Genomic DNA, 24,907 nt, shown 5'->3' on the forward strand with positions numbered 1-24,907 from the left:
AGAAGACAGGACAAAAGACAGAGTGTGAAAATAATTATTAATAATAACTACTGCTCAGTAGTAGAGTGGTGTATAAACACAAATGGTGAAAAGAGGTGAGCAAAGAAATGATCAGTGCATCATGGGAAGCTCTCAGCAGCCTAGCCCTATTGCAGTACAATTGAGGAAAGGTTAAGGGTCCCCTGGTCCAGCCCAGATCATAAGCTCTATCAAGTTTCAAGCGTAATCTTAAAAAGAGAGATGGTGTACGTTGTGTACAGAATCCATACTGGGAGCCGGTTATACAGAAGTGGGACCTGAAAGCTGAAGAACAGAAGTCGCAGCAGATGAGCCTGATTCTGCCGGAGGTTTCTTCCTGTTAAAAGGGAGTTTTTTCTTCCCACTGTCGCCAAAGTGCTTGCTCATAGGGAGTCATATGATTGTTGGGTTTTCTCTGTATGTATTATTGTAGTGTCTACCTTACAAATATAAAGCGTAACTGTTGTTGTGACTTGGCGCTATATAAATGAATTGAATTGAATTCAGGTAAAGAGGTAAACCCCTTGAGGACCATGCTCTTCTAAGAAACTGCTCATCACATCATCATAATTTAAATGGAACGAAACACAGCCACCTTTTTCCCCACACTCACTGGATTGGCCTTAAGGCAAAGTATGCAAAAAGCCCAAATAAGGCGCTAAAAATACTAACAGCACAAGCAGTCGTGAAAGGTAAGAAAAATGGAAGCATATGTTTGTCCTTCTGGAAATGAATTATGGAAGAGCTACCTGTCACCTTTGTTTTATGGTAGTGCGGGCCTTCTGAGATTCTGAGCTATGACAGCATACACAAGCCTCATTTACAGAAACCAAAGGGATTATATGACAGCATCGACACATATATTTTTAATGACCCATTATCACAGCAAAATTGCAGCAGCTCTTTTGGCAGGGTGTACGTGGCTGTACCTTGGCACAATCTGTATGCAGCCCATTAGGCTTTTATCTTGGGTAAAAACTCTGTTCGGTGCATTGAAAACTGTAACTTTTGGTTACTCAAGAGAGAAAGAAAACTGTAAGTGGCCTGTGGCTTCTTTTTACTTCCTGCTTTAACTGCACTGATACTTTTTCTTGGCTTGGGTTTTTATTAGTGTTTGTACTTGCTGACTAGAACTGGTTTATACGGCATTCATTAATGGGGTTTTAAAGGGTAACACAAGCCAGTACAATGACAAAGAGAGCACCCAGAATCTCTGCAATCTTGAAGTCTTCGAAATCAGTCAGAGTCATCATTCAAGACTGTGTCTTACACACATCAAAAACCACATGCTCTATCATGAAAGATCTCCAACTCAAGGCAGAGCCAAAACAAATTCACAGTTTATATTAGGTTGAGGGAAGTGTATGGTGTAAGCTGATGGAGACAGACAAGGTAATGATTTTGTTGTGTAGGATGTAGCAAGTCATGTGCTGGGGTGGCTCGAGGCAGAATCTTACACTTCAGCAAACATCACTGATGAGTCAACAATCAGCCCCCGGGGTCTACGCTTTATGATCGCTCTCAGCAGTACTCTGTTCCTCTCGCCCTATTCTTCTCATTCTCTGTCTCGCTTATTATAACCCCCTCATTTATTATCTCTCGCCATCTAACTTTCTCTCAGACTTTGACATTCAACAAAGTTCGATGTGCCTCTCTCTCATAGTTAGACCTTTTACCTCTTGAAGTCTCGACAGTCTCTCTCTCTCATGCTGATTCTGTCCGTCTTGTTAGAGCCCAGATTTATTACAGTGATCTGCCAGAGCTCCTGTCTCGCCTACTAACACATACAATGGCAAACATCATGCATATGTTGTTGTTACCATTATATAGATACGTACACTGAAGCTATAAAGGGCCTCGGGCGGATAAACAGAGGTGAATTAATGTTGTCTCTACGAAATGAAATTCACCATTAACTCCACACGAGAGACCTTGGACCGAGAATGTACCTTGGGATAAAATGGACCATTTGAAAAGTTAACCACAGGTTAAAAAAAAATATGTATATAGATATATATGATATGCTTCATAATCTTGTTAAAATCTTGTTAAAATTAGGTCTAAGGCTGGACCTGGAGAACATAAGGTGAAACCACTGCATTGTGTTGCTCTAATAGTCAGGCTACAAATGGCTTTTGATGTCATTTTTAATGAGCTTGAAATTCACAGTTTATTTTCAATGTACTGATCTGAGAGTCATATCTCAAAACAAAAAAAAACCTGCAAAAGAAAAACACCCAGAAATGCCACAGAGGGTCCTAATTGGAAGAGTTTGAATCACCTCTGAAGCCATCAACATTTGGGAAGAGGGTTGTAATGAACAAGCAGATCCTTTAGGCTAAACAAAACAGACTGGGGAAAAAAAACAAAACACAAAAAACCCCACAACGAGACCAGAAGCACAGTTTGGAACTTTTTATCCCTTCCAAAAAACAAACAAATAACCATTTTTTCCCTCTGTGAACCCCCGCAAACAATGAGGTTATCCCACGTGTCTGTTTTAGGCAGGAAAATACAACATCCTGTCGGAAGTATAGGACAAAAAGTTAGCCGTCGAACTCGGCGTAAACAAGAGCAAATGCCTGTAGGCAGTGTATATCTTTATGTTTCCAAGCAGTGCCCAAGGCAAAGTTTGAGTGCCATGAATAATTCACGCCTTTACAAAAAGAAACAGAGTTATTGTTTGAAATATGACTACAAACATTATTTCTGACAGAATAATTAAATATTAAAGGGCAAGACAGATGCACATTGTACCTTAATGACATTTGAATGAGGCAAAGTAAAATAAGCCACGCACAAAATATGAGTGGTGAGATACCAAGAAAATGATGGCTCACCAGTGACTGCAAAGCCTCCTGCTTCTTGTTGACTATACACGCACCATGGTTTAAGCACTGGTGTCGACTGTCAGCTATTATTTTTATGATTATCAGTGTGGAGACAGTATGTACATATGAGCCTATACATGTGTACATGGGCTAAGAGTGGTGACGAGGTTTATAAATACGAACGGTCTACTTTCATACCAGCAAGTCCTTTGCAAGACAGCAATAATTTGCATGATAGAGACAGTGCTTCAGGGAGAATTGTTCAAGATTACATAGTGGTGCATAGTTATTATGGATAAATGTTTATGTGCATACATTATATCATATCAGATGTAAAACACGACAAACAAAATGCAGTCCAAACCTACAAACAGTAAGGATACATCAAGGAAGGTATGCACCGATCTATTCATTCAATGAGACAAAAGCACAACAGCTTGGGTAGAGTAGTTAATCTATACAAATTCTACTATGGTTACATAAAACTAAATATCTGCCAACATCCCATTCATGTATAAACAAGCTTTCGCAAGCTTTTGCACCGACCACCTGTGACAGAATCACACACCTTAAAACTGCGCTTTTAGGGAAACTAACAACAAAAAAGGAAACCCATCATCATCAGTAGTAATACTTTTTGCATTCATGCAGCAATCTGGATATCATTTTATATCAGGTTAAACAAAGTCTGAATTCTTCACTAAAAAAAGAAAAAATAAGAGTGCTTCGGCTGCTATCTAATCACTCTTTTAGACAGTTTCCTTTGGCGCTTCAGGTCTAACTTCCAGGTGCCTAGGCAACAAGACAGTTGAAGGTGGGGAAAAAGAAATCAATAGCTGACTCGCTCTGTCACAAATGTAGCAAAGCTAAACTGAAAAAGTGATTTATCTTTTCTTTTTTGCTGAGAATGTACAGTGAAAACCTTTATTTTCTCACATGAAGAACATTTTCCCATCCTGTTTGCTGTACACTCATATCAAAAACAATCACATACTCAGTCCACCATTGCTCTTTAAATCAATATAAAATATAGGTTAACAATAAAATGAAACATGTGAGTGTCACTTATCTTTTTTCTTTCAACAGTACTTTCATTCTGAAAACCAACAGCTCATGGCTCATTGCAATCTTGGCTAGCATTGGCTATACACAAACACTGTACTGTCACTTAGTTAATCAAATATTCTATTAATAATCAGGAAAAAAATGAAATGGTCCAATTCATCTTAAATGCAGTGCTTCCAACTCCAAATCTGTTCAGATTTCTGAGGACTCTCACTAACATACTGTACTTATATATAGAATTTCAAACATTCACATACACTGCATGATATGGATATCTATATTTAGGTCTGTGTAAACCCTTGTGGCTACACTGTGACAGCAAAAGACATATATGCACATAACATTCCAGTTCTCCAACACAGGTGTAAATCCCTCTGGTCACCGGGTCGGAGTGAGGAGATGATTTTCCACTGACCTTTTCCTGCAGCTCCAGCCAGGTTCACACAATGTCTGAAAGGCTTATGGTATGCCATCGGTCATATGAGGGACACACTTAGACACACGTTTGACACTCTACCCTAGGCGCTTACAAATTTCAATTACCTGTATACTAGACACTGAAATGTGATTTCTGTTATCACACTGCCCAAAGGCTAGACTCAGCTGCCAAGCTACTACAGAGAGAAAACAGAATTTCTCTTCTTATTGTTTTATCTGGAGGGAAAAACACTAAAAATGCTGGACGCTTTATTCAGTAACATTAACCCCCCCCCCAAAAAAAAGTTTATTTATGTGTTTTACTTAATTCATGTGCACTGGTTTCATATCAGCTCAGCGAAGTAAAGTATGTATGTCTCAGCTTGTTTTCATGCACTGATGTTAGTTCCCAACTCTGTTTCAATGTGCATGTGTTTGTGTGTTTGCACTTGTTAGCCTTACTTGATTTACAGCTCATGGCACGTCCCAAAAGCACTCAGCCAAGAGGAGACACCTTCATTTTTTTAAATTCATTCATAATATTAAATCACAATGCAGTAAAAATTACAAAAATAATATCACGATTTGAGAATTCTACAGTTTGATGCTGGTGGCTTGGGGGATGTCATTTGATGTTCTGGCTTTAGATTCACAATTTACAAGGTACTAGCAAAACAAGAGCCATGTGCTGTCACGGGTGTATTATAGCTAGTGAAACATTTTCAGCCTGCTCTACCCAAGCTGCGAATCCCATTTCCTGCAGCCTCACCACAGCAGTCACTCCCTGGAACAAATGCATAAGCCCAGGTGGGAATGTTGCTTGGCGACTTCTACACTCCATTAAGCATTTGCTCCCAGTTTAAGCAAATGCTGCATTTTAATGCAGTGTTTATTTACAAAAGTTTTGTGGTTCCCTGGACTCCATGAGCAGCGGGAGATGGCAACAAAGGATGTAAACTGTCGGACCGGATCATCGCACAGGGGATTAATCTGTGTTTCTAAAGCACGGGGCTTTACAGAATAAAAACATCTGCCTACATTTCGGCTCTTCATTATGACTAACATGAAATATTGAGTAGAAATGCATCAAGGTTTTCTAGAGATCTTTGCTGAATTATGTATACACAGGAGTCCGTGGATAAACTGAGCACCAGAGAATTTGCTTGCGCCGTCTATTCCCCACAGCCCCTCGCTGCATGACCTTCCTCTCCATTACCTACACTACGGAGCATTTTTCACATCAACACAATCAATTTTTGTTTGCCCTGATCCTGTTCTGCTTTTACGCCTCTTACTGGAACCAAAATCCTGCCATTCTTTACGCTACATTTCAGCTCATACACAAGAGCAGAGGGTAGCTGAAAGAGGTGCGGCACACACCCAACTCTGTAGTGGTATGGAACCAACATCTGTATGTATCGATTCAATCAGATTTCCTCCAACACATACTTGCAATTGGCTTCAATATTTATTGCTCAGCCATTTGCGTGATTGATTTTTATATATGGGGAAGTCTACACAAACCGAATCCTACCCAGCAGCAAACATGCGTGCCAGTGGCCGAAAGCATCAAAGTACCACTCTAAATTGAAAATGCATGCAGCGCAAATTAAGCTCCACAGGAAAAGGGTAATTCAAGTTTGAGCATTGTGTTTGGTGACCACATTTTACAGAAAGCTTCAGTTTCTTCACAGGCTATCTTCCATGCTCATGTTGGAGCAAAAATTCACAGAAAACAGATTATTATCTGTTAGTCTCTTCTTTTTTCTTCTTGGAAGAAAAATATTTCTGGCTGCCACCACATATCAGCTATAAGCAGCATTTGAGCAGGCAATAAGTAACAGCTTTTTTGCAGTTCCATGTAAATAATACTTAAAATGCTTACCAAAGTCCCCAGGGACAAAGATGTCATAGACACAGGTCTGCCCTATGGTGTAATTATGCGGGTAGTTTGGGGACAGCACAGTTCCCTCTGAACCTGTGAAGTGACCTCCGCAGGGAGCTGTGGAGACAGCAAGGCAAGCAGCAGGGAAGCTCAGTTAACAAATATGAGGCAACCAGCTAATAATACCTGGAGGAAAAAGGGATTAAAATAAAATTAGTGCATCTATTGAAGGGTAAGCAGCTAAAAATCACACGCACACAAAAAAACAACAACAAACTTTAAAAGTTGCAGACAAATATAAATTTGTCCAGCAAATAAAAAATAATTTGACATTTGAGAGACATTTTGGACACATCTTCAAAAAGAAGAGTGAGCCATAAACGCGGAAAAGAAAAGCCCTGAGATGTGCTTAGAAAGAGCCAACGGGGATAAAACCTGCAAGGAAAAATACTTTTTGCCTTTAAAATACAGAAAAACACCATCAGTCTCGGGAACACAAAAGCACAGCATTCCCACATGCCTGTGACTTTAATCAGCCCATACGGCTCAGCACCCTGTTTTGAAAGATTCAGATTCAATGACTCAGCTAAAGTTGGTCTTTCATCAGACATCCAGCGATTTTTGAAGGTGCTTCGTTATGATGTATAATTCTAATTGATTGCATTTTCCTATCACTAACCTTTACAAAGCATATCCATTAATTTTAATATCTGCTAATACAGCGTGTGGCTAAAGCTAGACTAAGGTCGCTTAAATTTAATTGTCATTAAACATACATCTCTCAAAACTTTCCTGCTACTCTCAGCAGATATTTAGCCAGTGATATTCAGTAGGCTTGTTAATATTAGTTGCAGTCTGTCTTGCTGCTGCATCGCATCTCATAGTCTGATCTTAAGCTGTTGATAATGTACCTAATTAGCTAAGAGTCGCTCTAATGCATTTACCACAGACCTCACGGACCGAGCCATCAGGTGGGAGAGCCTCGACTGTAAACAAACACACAGTCATTTGTATTAGGGAAGCTGTCACCAGCTGCTCTGAACCCCCCTATGGCCCACACTGTGCACATGTCACTGCTGTTCCATCGAGCAGCACATGAGAAGTGAGCAGAGGTGCAGAAGAATGGATCAGCGATTTATCCGCATTTGGTTGCTGAAGTAGCAAGAGGCATGTAATCAAACATGTGACACGGGCACGCGAGGCTCTAATTCAAGCTGATTTGTCAGACAGAATGGGAGACATGGTGCTGTGGTGGGGGAGGAATCTGAGAATGCTACTAGTGGGAAGGAAAGCAAACTGCGGCACCAAGGAAAGCAAGGGATTCTCAAGATATGCTTTAACGGTTTCTGTCTGACAGCCGAGTGCAGTGCTGCACAGAGAAGAGGGCAGGCTGCAAAACCACTCATTTTATGTTTTGTAAAAGGCTGATAGTTACGAAAGAAAGCTAAATGCTTCAGAGAAAAAGGCGAGTTATTACCTCATATGATTACATAAATGGTGATTTAAGAACTCAGTGCATGAAAAAATGATTTTTAAGAATGCTTGGATTGTCTTCAAAGTACGCACACAGCAAAATCTTCATATGATTACTGCATTTAGCAGTAAATCGTGTTATATTGTTACAACACTCCATCAATACAAACAGGATCGCAGTTTGAAGGAACGGCCTTCAAATATTACGTTTTTGAATCATTTTTCAATCATTAGATTTAGAATTTGAATCATATTGACCCTTTCCTTTATTCTACTTTTCTTACATACACAAGGGAGAAAATGGAGCAAATTGTAGCATAATAAAACAAATCTACTATACTGAAAGTACAAGAATAATCTGTAAAGTATGATACCACTAGCCAAGAAGCCCACAGGATGCCCTTAAGTTTGGGTAAGAATCACAGTTATACTCTATACTAAATATAAGTTTCTGACCTGAGTGACCTTGACTAAAAGTCCTGCTGTCTGTAGTACAATTTAACAACTGAAAACACAGTGAGCCATTATAGACTTGTTTAACGTAAACAGAGTGTACAGCTTGCTAAATAACATAAAGGAACAGTAGCTGGCCATATGTTGAGGCAGCTGAAGCCATTACATTTAGCCTTGAGACGGTTCAGTCATCAGTTCAGATGCATTTTCAAAGTGAAAACACTTAACGGAGAGCTGTTGATGGACTCTTTAGTAAAACACATAACCCCAGGGCTGTTTAGTGAAGTTACAGAGGTGTCAACTGTAAAAGCAATGAATAGCTCCCTGGCGTGAGGCTGGGTGCTCCCGTTCAGTATGTTCAGTGCAGTAAATGAGCGCTGAATTCTAATTTAACCTTGATAGATTTAAGACTATGACAAATATTAAAACGATTACCGCGAAGAGAAGAAATTGGATATCTCACTCCTTGCATCTTTTTGCATTTCTTATCACACTGTAGAGTTACCTTAAATTCAAATCAGTAGTGGTAAATGGTTTGTCATGAATATTGCTATTCACCATGAAATGCTGAACCTACAGAATGCCAACAACAATAAAACGACGCATTTGCAAACGAACGTTATGTTCACTAGTTTATTACATGTGCTAGTTTATTACATCAAATTATAGCTGAATGCAATTTGCCATTTGGGAGTGTCGTTTAAATCCAGAAGACACAAATACCATGCAGGGCAGAGTACTGTGTGGATCTGGAATTGGACACTATGCTTTGACTCACTCATGATATGCTGTAGTTTGCCCTCCATAATCCCAGTTCATGAGTGCTGCACTACAGCTGAACCCATTATATTTTTGTCTTTATTGAGTGACCAGAATGTGCTATGTTCTACATGTGCATCAAACAGACAGCAGCGTGCGCCACATTTCAGCTCTTTTTTTTAAACACAGCGCTCTCCTGGTATCACACTGTATCAAATATTGACCAAACAGCTGGAGTGCAGTTTTCTGCTTCTAAGGCCTTCTGTTATTGCCGAGGTGTTGCCTCTTACCTTGACAACTTGGTTTAGCTCTGTCCCACTCGGGTCTCTTGCTGTTGCCCATGACACACGTCAGTGTCGAGTAACCCTGCAGCAGGTAGCCAGCCTCGCAATGAAATGTCACCATAGATCCCAGCTTGTAGTCAGTACCCATTCTAGTGCCATTCATCACATTCCCGGGATCAAAACACGCCTCCCGCAGTTTAGCTGCCAATCAAAAAAAACAAAGCTTTTACAACAGTGACAACTACCTAAAATGAGAGGGATTTGTTAAATGCATTAAGCGTTACACAGATTGCAAGTTTCTGTTTAAATTAACAGCACTGTGGTATTAAAAACATTAATTAAGATTGTAAATTTGTGGCAATAGAGGAGGCTGGGTCTTAGGCTAATCTCCAAGTAGCTGTGTGTAGTGTTGTGTTCAAAAGACAAGATGTGTATCAAAGGAAATCCCCTGCTGAACTACATAAACATATTCAGTGGAAATGCTTAAAGAAGCGCATGCTCAAGCCTTTAGAGTACCTTTGTATTCCAAATGAAAGCCAGTGTAGCTCACAGAGCCGTCGCTACGAAATGCCAAGTACATGAAGTTGGAAGTGCTCTCAATCTTCTCAGGAAGTTTACTGTCTTGGAAGCTGCCAATCAGATGGGCGCTGCTGTCTGGCCCATTGTAGATGTACAAGAAATCATAGTTTGGCTCAATACTGAAGCTGTGACAAGCAAAAGAAAGAAACAAATGAAAGATAAAAACAGTTATTATTTTGCCAAGCCTTAACCACCAGATTGTACAGATTGAGAGATTTAGAATGCAATTGGGTCTCAAAACGAAAGTGTGCACTGCAATGCTAGAAGTGAGTCATGCCAAGCGATTTGTTTTGCATCTCCAGACAAAGAGATAAAAAAAGATATCTCCCCCAAGAGGTGAGAAGAGATTAAATTGTTGTGACACTGCGGTGGCACAAAATCTTCCCAGACGGCGACGGCAATGCAGTGTGAAAAGATCGTTTCATATTGTAGCGCTGTATATCAAATCACATGCTGCAGTCAGAGAGAGAGGGGAGCATTTGTTTTCAAAATAATGAGCGCGGTTTATGACGAAAATGTAAATAGCTTGGAGATAATTGCATTTGAGTTGGATCAAGGCAACTCCAATTTAAAATCATAACCCCATCCTTTCATTTGGCAATTCCCAAGAGTCAGAGAGAGAGAGAACGGCATTGTGCTAACTCTATTAGACGTTTGTTTTGAAAGACAAAGCTGAAGAAGAAACATGGCGAGTTCTCCGCCTTCACCGCGAAGTGTGCGGAAGTACAGAAACAGCAGTGTACCTTTTGTTCCTTTCCAGGCTTTCGCAAAAAGTACTCGACAGTCAAAAGAAGACTGCCCAAGAAAACTGGCCTCGGGCGCATCTGTGGCTTTGCTTTGCAGATATTGGTGCTGCATGCTTAGATTGCAATTAATAATGCAAAGCACACAGTCGGACTATCTTTCAGCATATTTAACGAGATGCACTCCTATCACAATTCTGCGATATAGTATTCACCCACAAACCATGTTTCCCCACATTTCAGCAAAGCAGGCTGAAATACTACTCCTTCTAAGTGTCTGTAAAGGCACCGCTGCTTTCTCCCTATCTCCCAACACACCTTGGCTCAAACTTAGGTCTTCTGCTTAACACACATGGTCAACTGTGCTTAATGCTGTGATGCTATAGCAGGTTCCACTGCAGAAAACAAGCAATTCCATTGCACAGCCCGATCCACTGCACATCCACTGAGAACTGAGTCCATTCTGTTTCAGACAGGTTACAAAAAAATACCACAGGTTTAGGGAAAGAGTCAGCTTGTAAGCTATTGGCCCATGTTCTTAAGGGACAACACTATTTTTCTTTATCTATTGGCCTTCTCACATCCTGCAAATTCGTCAAGTCCTCACATTTCTTTTGACTAAATACTTAATATAAGTGAAAAGTCCACACGTGTGAATAATACATCAACCCATGTGGTTTAGGTTCTGGTGTTGTCGTATTACCTGATGAAAGCCAGGGAGATGACATAGTCAGAGTGAACTGCGATAAGCCAGTCACAGTCTTTGCTGTGTGGGTAGGGATGGGGGTAGTTGGGAGAAAGGATGAATCCTGAAGACCCTGTCACATTCCCACCACAAGGAGCTTGAGAGATAAAAAGGAGGAAGAGATGAATGAGAAAAAAAGCTGTGAACACATAAGTAGTCTTTAAATGTGCTGCAAATGCCTTTAGCTAAATTCAGCTTGATACATGTGAGGCATGTACACTTATGGGTCGTTAAATTTAACTGGCTATTTCTATAACCTTTGTAAATCTCCATCAGCCGGTGGTGCAGTAACAACGATTAGGGCATTAGAAAGGCCACTGTTTTCCCCCTTTGCATTATAACACCGTGATACGCCTGACAATTGAGCTGATTCATTTCAATACGGTGTGCTTTTACAACACAATGCAATGCAGCATCTATGAAGTGTGTATTTTTCAGATATAAATGACTGAAAAAACAGTATGTATCCCTTACAAGACTTTATTCCATATGTTATCATGTTAATTATTTAATCCGCCTTCATTGCTCCTTAATCTCTCTGGGACTATGTGAACGCGTCAAGTATCAATGTAGCAAATCAATCTGAAAGTCAACAGACTCAGTAGCATGGCTATGTTTGTGATTATTTCAATGTCATTTTTACTGCCTCGGGCACTCCCCCACTCCCCATAATTCTTTGCACGTCTGTCAACTGTTGATTTTGATGAATAAACTAACAACTGTCACAGCACAATGAAGCAGTGTTTGTAGCACGACGGTGACTGTGCTGTTTTTATTAGGCATGGTGACACTTTATTAGCACATGAACAGCTGACATTTACATCAGGTTTTCAGTAACACAGAGATGCTTCTGGTGTCAGTGGATTATGCCAAGTTGTGTGATTTTGTAATTGCGCTCCAAGACTTGCAAACGCCTAGGTCTTTCATGACGAGAAAAAGAGTCTGTTAGACCAGTTGGCAGCAACTCAAGAACATTTAGGTTTCTTTGGACCTACTTAGTGTAATTATTTCTAATTGCATTGTTAGGTAATTAGCCGTTAAGCTCCAATAAGACACTGTTTTGGGAGACCATAGACTACTCAGTCTTTTAACCAACAACAGAAGTGGATTTGTCCACATAAGAGCTGGCAACAGCTCAAACATATCTGAAGAGTGTTGTTTATTCTACACACACTTTTAAGACATGAGTGAGAGAGAATTATAGTCTCATCTGCAGTCAGTTAATAGACAAACTCTTTGCTCTACCTCTTCCTCTCCACATCTCTTCTTCCCTCTGATCCTCTACACTTCCCTGCGCAACTTCTTTCTTCAATCTCCTCCACACTACCTCCCTTCTCTCTTTAAATCTTTCTCTCTCTCACCAATGCAGCTTGGAGGGCTGGGTTGCCAGTAGTATCTATTTTCCACTTGGATGCAGGTGATTCTGCTCTCTCCCTGCAATTCATATCCCGGATCACAGGAGAAGGTCACAGAGTCACCCGGCTCCCGCCCTTCTCCGTTGCGACTGCCATTCATGGGAATACCTGGATCTCTGCAGGCTGTTGCAAGCGAACCTGAAGGGCAAACACATACGTGTGATTCACAGACACACACCAAAAGCAGCTGGGGTCCGACATAAAATGCACAGGAAAGAATGCACAAGCGTTTCCATGTAGGGTTATGTTTAAACTGCAGCTCAAACAGAGTTACAGCACAGAGCCCATCACGGCTCATATCAGTCAAAATCCTGCCATGTTTTCCTAATCTGTTTCTCTAAAACACAGCTATGCAGCAGCCAAAGGCTTTGATAATGTTCTGGTAAATTCTGCTGGATTTCACAAATATTCAGCATAACAGACTCTCAAGATAGACTCAAGACTAGTTTAGTTTATTGAACTTCTGTGTTGTTGTTGTTGTTGTTATTGCTGTTTTTCCTAAATCAAACATATCCAACGGCTCATCAAATTAAATATGTAAAACACAGAAATTTGATCTAAAAGGGCAATGTCTATTATATAGCATTCAATGTGATTAATATTTCATAATGTCACATACAGTAAAGTGAAACAAAGCTTTTATGAGTTCTCTGAAAATTAAGTACACCCTATATTCAATAGCTTGTAGAAACAGCTTTAGGAGAAATTACTTGAAGAAATCATTTTCTTCAATCATTCTCATGACTGACTCACTGACTGCAAAGTGCCCAGGTCCCATGGCTGCAAAACAAGCCCAAATCATCATCATCCTTCCACCTCCGTGCTTTAGTTGTCATGATCCACGATGATGTGTGAAGTGTTTGTTTATACGTGTGCCTCCTCCCATTAGAGTGTGAAGCTCTCTCTCCAAAGTGTGTGTACGTATTTATGTGTTTGCCCCTGACTGCTGGTTTGAAAAATTGCAAAATTAACCCAGTAACTTGCAGGTTTTGTTCCCCGAAACCCCATTCATGTCCTCATTTATAAAGTTGCTATTAGAGCGTGTAATAGAGATAATTAATTTGCATTGAACACCAAAATCCTGGTGTATTGTTATTTCACTATTTTATTTTATTTTTAATCTAATCATTCAGTTGTCAAAACAGCTATATGGATAGAAACAACAATTAGGTCGAATTGTTATTAGCTGAGAATAAAATCTATAGTCTCCATCTTTCTAACACTGTGACTCTGTGGACAGTAATGCAGTTGTCAAGCTGTCAGCCAGCTTCCCCACACTGAAAACATTTAGTGCACCTCACTGCAGTAATCACTGTTTACATCAAACCTGTCTGTGTAAAGGTTTGGACATATACAACACTGATCAATAATCAATCATTTGTCATGTTGTAATCAGTCAAATTAATGGAAAAATGTCTGTCATAGATGGGCACATAATAATCAGACAATAATAATCAATAATAATCAGACCCAAACAATATAACCCCCCTAATAAAATTATGAATTATCTTGCATAAATAGGGTGTTGATTTTCTTTACCCATTTCCGGTATTACCAGCAAAGTAGTTGCATGTTATCATCTGGGAATTTACCCAGATTTATTTATTTATTTAGACAAAGATTTTGACTCCCCCAAAGTTTAGCATAAAGTTACGCAGATATAGATGGGATCCAGGAGATGATGTGAATAAGTGAATGAAGCTGGTTCTGAAATTACTTTAGGCTTCTAAAACTCAACTAAATATATTTTAAAATGAGTTTTTAAAGCAGCTGCAGAGAGCTGATTGTGTTTTGAAAATTTCATGTTAAAATTTCTTCACAAATTGAAATTCATTCATTAGATGATATCAAGCAACATTTTTGAAAGGTTCAGCATCTGAAATTCAGACTATGACATATATTTTCAGCTACAAAAAACCTAAATCAGTCTCAGTGGGTTGACCCAGAACCCGTTTCGCCTGAAGCTGTCATAGGCTCCGTAATGGATCAGTAAACATGTCCACTTGCACAGCAGGATGGTATTTACAACGGTTCATCCACTAAAAACAATTCTGAAATAATTAAAACCTGTAAAAGCTTCAATTTCAATTTCTTATCTTTACAGTAAATCCATTAAACACTCAGCAAGCTGTCTTGTATTTTTTGAGTTGATATAAAATTATTATTCACAGAAACTGAGTAAAATGTTTGCTGGTTAAACTGGGAAACATTACAGAAGAGTTTGCTGCAAATGTCATCACACATTTTTATCCACTAATAAAAAAAAACTTTAATTAAAAATTGAGGTTATTGCATCCCATCAGTACATTAAATTTATACTAAATAATTACTGAAAAAATTAAAGTGTCATAAAACTGCAGCAAAATTTTTTTTTATTGAACTAAAAAAAACTGACTCCAGAGCAGATCCTCCCAGGCTCTGTTGCTATCTGAGTAACCAATATCACAGGTCCATCAGAGAACTATCTGATATGTTTCTTCAGACTTTTAGCGTCAGTTTCTGTCAGCAACATTTTATCAGGTTACAGTTTCCAGCTTCATCTAATGAAAATTCAAGGATGGTAAATGATGACAAATGATGAAAAAATATGAATCTTAAAAAAAAGATGACAGAGTGGTTCAAGGTGATTTTCTTTCCTCTTGTTTTTTTTAAGATAAATATCATGTTCAGCACTGACATGCTTCATATTCCTTAGTCCACTGAAATGAAATTGATTCTCTGTGCTTTATTTACCCGTTGCCATGGTGAATTTTGGTATCAGAGCTCCACTGATGATGGCCTTCGTTCTTTACTCACGCACAAGCTTAACTTAAGGTGAATAAACACAGAGTTGATTAAACTAAATCTGATTAGCTCTTCTGGAACCAAAATCTCAGAGTTGCTGATCACAGTTACTCAGCTCAGAGTTTGTTTTTAAACGCAGAGTTCGATGAACCTGCTTCCTGGAATAGAGCCCTGGGTTGTTAGCTAAAAGCCTTGAAGAAACAGTCTTTGTAAACAGTAAATTGTAAATAATTATACACATATGCACACAGTGAGCAGTTCAGTAGGAGTGAGAATCTCTTTCTGTTGAAATCCTTTTTCTTTTGTTTATTGCTTAGGAGTACAGGTTAAAGAATTGCCTACTGTTTGCCTTTTATTTTGTTTTAGGGAACATTACGAACAATAAGAAACTTCTGTTAGTCATTTTGGCATTGCTTACCTCTGAAGTGAATAAACTGCTGCTCAACATCTTGAATTGTTATGTGCTGCAGGCTTTTTCTTGGGAGTGGTAGAGTCTCATGTTAGCTGCATGTTGGATGTCTAATTTACCCCTAGGATGGGGACCTAACGAGCTTCAACCAAATGTGTTGCTGTGCATTATAGACAAGCATCTCTACTTTTAGTCTCATCTGTCCAGCTGTGCTGCCATGTTGCAGGATGCTTTCTGCTTGAAATAAGCCACGCTTGTTCAATGTTTCTCTAATTGTACTATGATGAACATGCCAACTGATGCCTGTGTAGTCTGAGACATAGCAAATTAAATCAAAATCCAATATAAAAAAATCTTCCACGGTATTTTTATGGGTTAGATTTTGTTCTTCATCTTAGTGCCTGGTGGAAACTCTCACTACCACATTAATTTGATAGTGGGAGTGATTTCTTGCTTACATTTTTATTTAAGGTAGTATATTCTTAATGAAATCCTACATGACTATTGTTCCCATCATCCCTTCCCTATTACTCGCATTCAGTTCTGAAAACCACCAGCCTCAGGCAAGCAGCGTATTTAAGTACAGCATGTCTGCAGAATCAGTTCCATTTTGCAGCGCAGTGCAGTGAATCCCATATAATTGATTTTTGTATTAGGCTGCCTGTATGCTAAAGAAAACAAAAACATTACAAGCTCATCATATTTGGCATGCATGTTGTTTCATTTTCAGTTTGCTTCCAGATGCTTAGTTTTGAAAGTAGTCATCAGCAAAGCAAATGCATTATGTCACAGCAGCAAATATTGCATAGTAGACAGTCAGCAGTGAAGTGTAACATATCAGAGACTTTCACTGCTCATCAAGACATTATTACAAATTATTCTGAGAGATCCATAAGACACAAATGGAAAAGAACAATATTTGGGAATCTATTAGAAGTCAACAGAGAAAGAGGCTTCAGCATACTCCTTTCATGCACTGAATTTGTGTGATGATCCTTATACAGATCTGCTCAGCAAGACATTAGGCAGCGGTAAACAACATACTTGTACATTGAATTAATCACACTATTCTCAACTCTTTGCAGAAACTGTTATTGAGATCAAGGGAAAAAAAATACTACCACATAACTATGTAGCTCGCAAGATACACTCACTTGAGAAGTCAATGGCAAAGCCAGACTTGGTGATGTAAAAATCAGTCTCAAACTGAATGGTGACGATGTTGAGAGTCGAGTGGATTCCTTCAGGTAGCAGTGAGCCACTAACTTCCTTCAGAGACATTTCATTCTCAGGAGGCCCATCCCAAACCTTCAGGATGTCATGGGATGCCTCTGTGTCGAATGCAAGAAACTGGAGGCTGAAAGAGGTGAACACAAAAGATTGTTGGCATAGTTTGGTTTTAGTTCACCGCAAGTCTCTATCGCTGACCATATGCAAACTCTCTATTAGCTTACATATGGTTAGAATGAGTTAACATTAAATCAATTCTTGTATTCTCTTTTTGTACTGACGTAAATGAAGTTTGCATTCATCGTACACTGCAAATACAATGAAAACCCCTCAAGCTGGGGCACCAAATAGGTGTTGAACTTAGCAAGATTCAATTAATTCTAGAAACAATGTCCCTTTGCTTTTGGGCATTTTAGCTGAGATTTGCTATCATCAATCAACTTCTTCTAAAGTCAGAATTACACTATGAGACCACAGACTTATCTGCAATCTCATCAAGAGATGGCCCGAAGCAGCTCATCTCACAGAGAATGTGTGCTTGACTTTATGAAATCATATCATGTTTACTTCGACCTCTGAGCCCAAATCGGTTTTATTTCACAGTAATAGTGGGAGCTCTCAGCCAAAACAAAGGAAGAAAAAAAAAAGCTTCCATGTCCCAGTAATATTCCTCTGGGTGCTGTCACAGTGTCTACAAAGTCCCTCACACAATCATTCTTAATGGAGCTGCTGCAGGCCGTTTTTCTTGATGACATCTAACTTGAGAGGCGAATTCTTCATGTTCAAAATCTTAACTGCACATTACAACATCTCATGCAAACATTTTACGGATGTTTTCATCTTTAAGTCCTTTGAAGTCAGGGCAAGTTATCTGACCTCCATTAATTTATGATGCATTTAAATCATCTCCCCGCAGTTTAGTTCTAGGCAATTTCCTTGTATATATTTAAACTGCTGTTAAAATCCTTCTAACGTTAACACACATATAGTCCACTGGATGCTCTGCTTAGTTCATTTTAAATCATTTATTTTCTCTTTCACCATCCATTTCATGAATAATTTGCATTTTTAGACAAATTCCTGCACATCTTAATTAACAACAACTCGAAAATTATTAATACAAACGTTATTAATCATGTAGCACAATATAAAGAAAATAAACAAAATTACATTTATCCTAAATATGCAGTACATGCATGCATATGTAGACATCGGAGTTACCTGACGATGTTGCCAGAATTGACCTCAATTGTCCAGGTACATCTCAGGTTGTTGTCATAGGGGAAGGGATAGCCAGGAGAAAGGATACGCCCAGTAGACTCACCCTTAAAACTGCCACCACACTCCGCTGCATGCGCACACACACAAACACACACAAACACACACAGAAATATTGAAGCACAAATACAAAACTTGCACAATACAAAATCAAGATTCTTCCACAGACAAAAAAATGTGCATAAGTTAAACACACACAAACACACACACCAACTAACAACTAGATGCCAGCTCACTGCAGCTCTGAGGGTACAATGTGCAAAAATTTAAGCTTAGCCACAGCGAACAATCCTAACAGGTAATGAGACTGCGGCTTCCTGTCTAAGCAGAGAAACTCAGAGATACAAAACATGTTTGCTTCCTAATGAATCATTAATTTGGTTAAAAAGACTATAGAGGCCAGGCTACACTGTAGGAATGACACTGCTACAAACGTTAATAACCGAACGGATATCTTATCATCCAATCTACTTTGTCTCTTCCTTGGTTATTGTCTTGCTATCTATATTACATAATAAACGCCACTTAATTAATAGGAAAATTGCATTAGATCACTACATTGGTGGGCTATAATCAGTATCATTATGCCGGGCAGATGTAAAAGACCTTGATGGCAACGAGGATGTGGCTCTGGGGAAATGAATGGAAATGCCATTTCACCACAGCTCACTATTAATATTGATCTCTCAGTGACACAGCACTGTTATCCAGTTAATCAGTACATCTATTTATTTACTCATTGCGGTTGTATTAGACATATCACAATGGTATAAAGAAGAAATGCTCCAGCAGTGGAAAGCATTGGCATTAAAAGTGCAATTCTGCACACGTCCGGAATTTGTAAATCATCTTTTACCCTAATCCATCACTGCTAGACATCAAGGAACAGACACTGCTTCACAACACCTTCCAGACTTGAGCAGCGTGCAGGTAATAGCTTTATCATTTCTCTATCTTTCCGTCTCAGCATGTTCTGAATATGAAAGTACAGCCAGGACTGTGTTTTATGTCCAAGTCTCAATATGACAAAAAAAGATACGATAATTATTCCTTTACTTGTAGAAAAACGCAGATTAATTGCTGGGGGATTAAAACATTCGAATCAAACATTTGACGAAAGGGGTACGGCAACACAGCGAAAGCTCAATAGCAATCCTATACACTATAACACTATAGTGTTCGTAATCATTCCATACAGCCAGTTCTGCATCCAAAACACACACACAGATCAATTATTCACGAGAAAACATCAAAGCCATTTAAATTCTCTTACCAAATGACAAGCGGCGTATTTTCTTTCAGCAAAGTTCAATTAAGAACAAATCATGTTGGGATAAATCCTTTGGATTAACACCTAGCTGAGCAGTGGCTGTTCTGAATAATAATAAAAGCTACAAACAGCAGGGTCTCCATCCTCTGGACTATGACACATAGAATGGAGACCCCGCTGTTTGTAGCTTTTATTATTATTATCTTATTATCTATAACTAGACAGACAGAACAGAAAAAAATTCAGCATTCAGGCAAAAAGGATTACCTATACATGAAGGAAGAGGGTTGTCCCACGCTCTTCTTTCACCAGTCATGCACTTTAGCATGCCAAAGCCGTGCAGAGTGTAACCTTGGTCACAGCCAAACGTGATGGCACCTCCAGCAAAGTGACCCTGGTCACTGATTTTGAAGCCAAACTGTGGCACACCTGGATCGTCACAGTGGGACAGCTCAAAACCTAGACAAGAAAGAAGAAGAATGGCATAGGGTGGTGATAAGAACCAACACATTAATGTAACACAGTACTATGTAACAAAGTCTACTGTCATTCGATGAACCAGTACTCATTTATCTATACTCTAAAGAGGTATGGATTTAGCTTTGAGTATCGATTTCCCGTTGGGCACAGATGAGGGTTCATAGTCCTATTATATTACCAGCAATAAAAGATTTCCTTTGGACAGAGACCATAATTAGGCATTCATAATTAAATGTTCAATTGAGTGTGGGCATTTGCTATGACTGAGAAACAGCCTATCCACTTGGAACGCTTGGGGAGAGGAAATTAAACAAGCCACAAACAAGAAAATGTGATAAATCTTTAGCTCAGCATGCTTGAATATGGCCTTCATATGTTGTTCCTCTCTTTTAGGTACTAAAGTGTTCCGCTATGCAGCAAGAGTGGCCGCACATAAACCCAGCAGTGCTGATTTATGGTCTCGTCTCACCGCGAGGTCCGTGCCCATGCCAGATGTTATGGTAGTATTACAAGTGTCATGCCCAGTATAAATCTCCAGCAGTTACCGCTCACATTTAGGAAATTACCTCAGCACTTTTGGAAGGAGTCATGAAAACATGATAAGATTTCATGTTCTGACAAGATTTAAACTGACCATATCCCACCTTCCCCTTGCCCCCTTGCTGCTCATACATCACTCAGTTCTCCTTACATTAAAAAAAAGCCCTTTTCATTTTGGCTCAAATGATTGCACTTGAGAGATACAGCTTACATTGTGCCATTTACCTTGTGTGCATCCATGGATAAGAAAAAATATCACAAATGAAATCCAATTATGTGATACTTAATTACGGGGTATTCTGTAACTCAAAAGGAAGCCTGTAATTAAGCCATTTCTTCACAACTAATTTAGATACAGATGGCAATTTATATAGCCGTTGCAAATGAGCCCACATTCCTGATTAATGTACATTTTCTTTTTTTATTTTTGCAGATCTGTCAGGCTCCGAATCCTCAAACCCTTCACAACTAATGCCAAACTGAATCTTACAGCAAAACTGTTAAAACGTTTCTCTTATATCTATTACCAGTTGTACCTTGCACATTTGGCGCCATTATCATAGAGTGAAAGCTGAAGACATAGGAACTGTGAGTTATCAAAAAAAAAACCTTTTCATTATTATTATTTTCAAACCATTCAAAAGTTTAAAACTGATCAAAAGTGAAAACCAGAACTTCATCCTAACTACTCTCTTGAATTCTACATTAGAAAGCTTACTGGTAGACCAAAAGATTTCAGAGATCTCAATGAGCACACAATTGCAGGTGAAAGACAAAAACACTTTAAATTGGATGGCAAAATGCAGTGTCGCCAAAACATTCTCTCTTCACAGTAATAAATTAGAAATGGTTAGCAACAACACACAGTCAGCAAGCCAATTAGGGGGGAGAGAAAACCCCATCTATTATTGCCCCCCTTACAGCAATGACCGAAACTTTTAATGCGCACATGCACTTGTGGATTTGTACACACACACCCTATGCAGTGCATGCAAATACAAACTGGCAACACACACAAACCGCAAACAGCAGCATAGTGACTTCAAACAGTCCTAACAATAATTCACCTGCTTTAACAAGGTACAGTTAGGCAAGCAAGGACGCTAATTGCAGAAGTGGAGAGCAAAATAAAAGAGAGAAAAAGGACTCACATGGAGAGAGACAGAGGTTGAGAAAGGACAGAAAGAAAAAAGCCAATTTTCCTGCTGGAGTGGAGCAGAAACACCATGCTGTGTTTAATGGATACCCTGACAGTGAAAGACACAGCGAAGCGGGGTGAGGGTCAATTAAAATTTTCTTTCAAATTCTGCTACTTCAAATGCCTGGCTCCCGAAGTGAGGCTAAATTCACTCATTTGGAAAAGCTTTAGGGCCCTCCTCCCCCAGGGAAATGAAATGTGACTTACTGTGGTATATGAGCCGGAAACCTGCAGCCGTCTTCTCGTGGTCAGAGTAGAACTCAAGCCACAGATAGTTGGAAGTGCTGGTAAGGGACAGACCTTGCATCAGCGTGCTCGTGTATGTGCCAAGCAGTGGCGCTGCCCCATCTTTACCGTCATACAGCTAATCGGAGACAGAAAGGAACACGAGGGAGTGTTTTGTTGCTTTGATTAAGAATTAAAAATTAATACTGAAGTAAGACAGCAACGATTAAAAAGAAGCTATTAGTGTCATATATCCGATTTTATATGACATCTCTATTGCCAAGCCAATGCCCTAAATAAAATGAGATAATGAAGAAAGGAGCATCCATAATTCATTCCATTGATCTGAGAGTATATCTGTAGAGCTTAGCTAACAAGGCTCGTGACAGATGGTCTGGAAGAATAACTTGTCTTTTTAATTAATACCATTTAAAAGTAGAAATATTTTAACAAATATTCACCAAATATTAAATGTTCTTTATTATTTAACTACTTATTTTCAGGCAGGCAGTTGACTCTTTCCACTGCTTTTCAAGGCTCTTAGAAACATGAGTTTGAAATTGAATCTTTCTTTGATGTTGTGTTTATTTACTTGTTTATTATTTTATGAAAGAATGACTTTAAGTAGAAGCATGCTTCCCTGACTGAAATCTGTGAAACAATAAAAAATGAAAAACAAAAGGCTCTGTGTTCTTTCCTTTGAAACGTTACAGAAGGGCTCTGTTTTGTTTTTCCATTTCTTAAAGGTAATCTACCTCTCTGAAAATGTTTTCCACTTTTGAGATATTCCCGAGATGACTGAGTACAAGAGACTATAAAGCTGCATTACTAGATGGATACAGATACTAGTCCACAGTGCTTTGGACTAATAACAAAACATCTGCATCTAAAAAATATATATAAATAAATAGTGCACTCCAGCTGTGAGGTGGGAACAACACAGCCACTTTCATTACATGTGTGGTGCTTATCAAATCTGTTAATAATGCCCACGAGCAAATGCTGCTGATGCTGTCACGTGACCTTCAGACGTCTAAGACAAAACAATTCTGCATTTTTTTCCCATGCAATCCTTCTTTTTGCAAATAATAAAAAGTATCAAGACCTTGCTTGCATACTTGAACATCAATTTTTAAAAATGACACAAAACTGAAGTTGCTTATCTACTTTGTGTCAGCAAAGATGAGCGACTGCTTTGCTTACCTTGAGAACATCACCTTGAGCAAGCTCAAAGGTGCTGGCAGTGATGTTGATGCCTTTTCCTGTTTGGACCTGAATGCTGTACACGCACTCATGGCTGTTGTCATAGTTCATTGGATAGTTGGGGGACAAAAGAACTCCCTCATTGTTGGAGACTGTTGAACCGCACTCAGCTGCAAACAAAAAAACCCCAACAACAGACACAATCAGCTACACAGCAATATGACCTGCTTAAACATATTAGGAATACATTCACGAAAATTAATAGACACCATAAAACTGGTTCATTAGCTTTTTCCTAACAAGATAAAAGTATATTTCACACATTCTACTTAAATGAGAAAGTGTACATCCCTTTTTATTACCTTACCTCGTGAAAATCATTTTTTAACTGAGACAGACACATTATGAAACATAGATTAGACTATTAAATAATTAATATTTAATGTAACAACATTCACTTGCCTTGCTGCCTGGGCTAAATAGCAGAAAATTACTTAACCACAATTAACTTGTACAGAAAAAAAAGTCCAGACTTTCAAAGACAGGGACATCAGAACAAGGCATTTATCATGCAACAAATGCACTGATACTTTTAGTCTGTAAGTCTGACACAAGACCAGGTCAATGTCAAAAACATGCTAGGTACACTATCACAATGACTAAATCCCTACAGTAACCTTTTGAAATGTGAATGTAACTGACCTGCCTTTAAGCCTTCATGAGTGAAAAGGACATCTCCCTAGATAGTTTAACCCAGCAGCTCACGTCAGTTAATCACAGGTCTATCCTTTTAACTGTAGTCTACTTACATAAATCCAATTCTGCTGGGTTCTTAAATGTCAAATAAGAAAGTTTACATCTGTGTTGAATACATTTTAAAAGCTGACACTGGCTAGTTGCATAAACACATACATAAACAAGAACGGAAACAGAATAAAAGCAGTTGACCACGTACCCACACACCTTGGCAGAGGGGCACTCCACATGCGGCGCCCACCTCCCAGGCACACGATCTCCCTCGCCCCCTGCAGACGATAGCCCGTATTGCAGTAGAACGACAAAGAGTCGCCAATGCCAAACTTGGAGCCCGTGTGCCAGCCGTACCGAGGCGTTCCAGGGTCCTCGCAAGGTTCAAGATCATACTCTGCAAATAAGACAACAAAAATTTATTACGAATCCTCTATCTATTGCTTCTTTTGAAAATAACTCCCAGTCTTCTTGTTTGCTTCCATCAAAAAAGACGACATGTTCAGGCAAAGCAGCACTGTAGTTTGTGGGGATTACCTGTCTTGCTCAAGGAATCTTCATCAGGCTGGGAAGCCAAACGTTTGATTCCAGGTTGTCGGGATAAAGAATGAGCTCTCTAAAAACTAGGCCACTCTCAGTGAAATATTTTTACACATGGGGCTGCTGGTGGCCTTATAATTTGAGAAAATGCAGCCCAGGAGTAGGAGGAAAAAGGTCTTACTCCCATCAGCATTTCTCTCACGGTCTGTATCTGGCAGTATGCAGAACTATACGGAGCCTATTGATTTCAGCACCGCAAAACATTAAAGCAGCAATCAAGTGTAGGATGTAGAATGATGGCCTTGGCAGACGTTCATTAAAGGTCATAAAAGGTTA

General features: G+C 39.2%; 1 protein-coding gene across 5 annotated transcripts in view; it reads right to left on the minus strand.

Moving 5' to 3' along the window:
• Positions 1-24,907, minus strand: part of LOC101478087 (CUB and sushi domain-containing protein 3) — a 251,912-nt gene that overhangs the window by 106,882 nt on the left and 120,123 nt on the right. For all 5 annotated transcript variants that reach the window (XM_004568073.3, XM_012923802.3, XM_076889796.1 and 2 more), the window contains exons 21-31: positions 24,240-24,428; positions 23,285-23,454; positions 22,064-22,220; positions 19,906-20,097; positions 18,312-18,438; positions 17,015-17,217; positions 12,614-12,805; positions 11,211-11,349; positions 9,702-9,889; positions 9,192-9,386; positions 6,217-6,333 (exon numbers count right to left, since the gene is read on the minus strand). In XM_004568073.3, the coding sequence (XP_004568130.1) occupies positions 6,217-6,333; positions 9,192-9,386; positions 9,702-9,889; positions 11,211-11,349; positions 12,614-12,805; positions 17,015-17,217; positions 18,312-18,438; positions 19,906-20,097; positions 22,064-22,220; positions 23,285-23,454; positions 24,240-24,428 (1,869 nt within the window). The remainder of the gene's footprint in view (positions 1-6,216; positions 6,334-9,191; positions 9,387-9,701; positions 9,890-11,210; positions 11,350-12,613; positions 12,806-17,014; positions 17,218-18,311; positions 18,439-19,905; positions 20,098-22,063; positions 22,221-23,284; positions 23,455-24,239; positions 24,429-24,907) is intronic.

The sequence above is a fragment of the Maylandia zebra genome, linkage group LG11, assembly GCF_041146795.1.
Source record: "Maylandia zebra isolate NMK-2024a linkage group LG11, Mzebra_GT3a, whole genome shotgun sequence".
In the NCBI taxonomy this organism is placed as follows: Eukaryota; Metazoa; Chordata; class Actinopteri; order Cichliformes; family Cichlidae; genus Maylandia; species Maylandia zebra.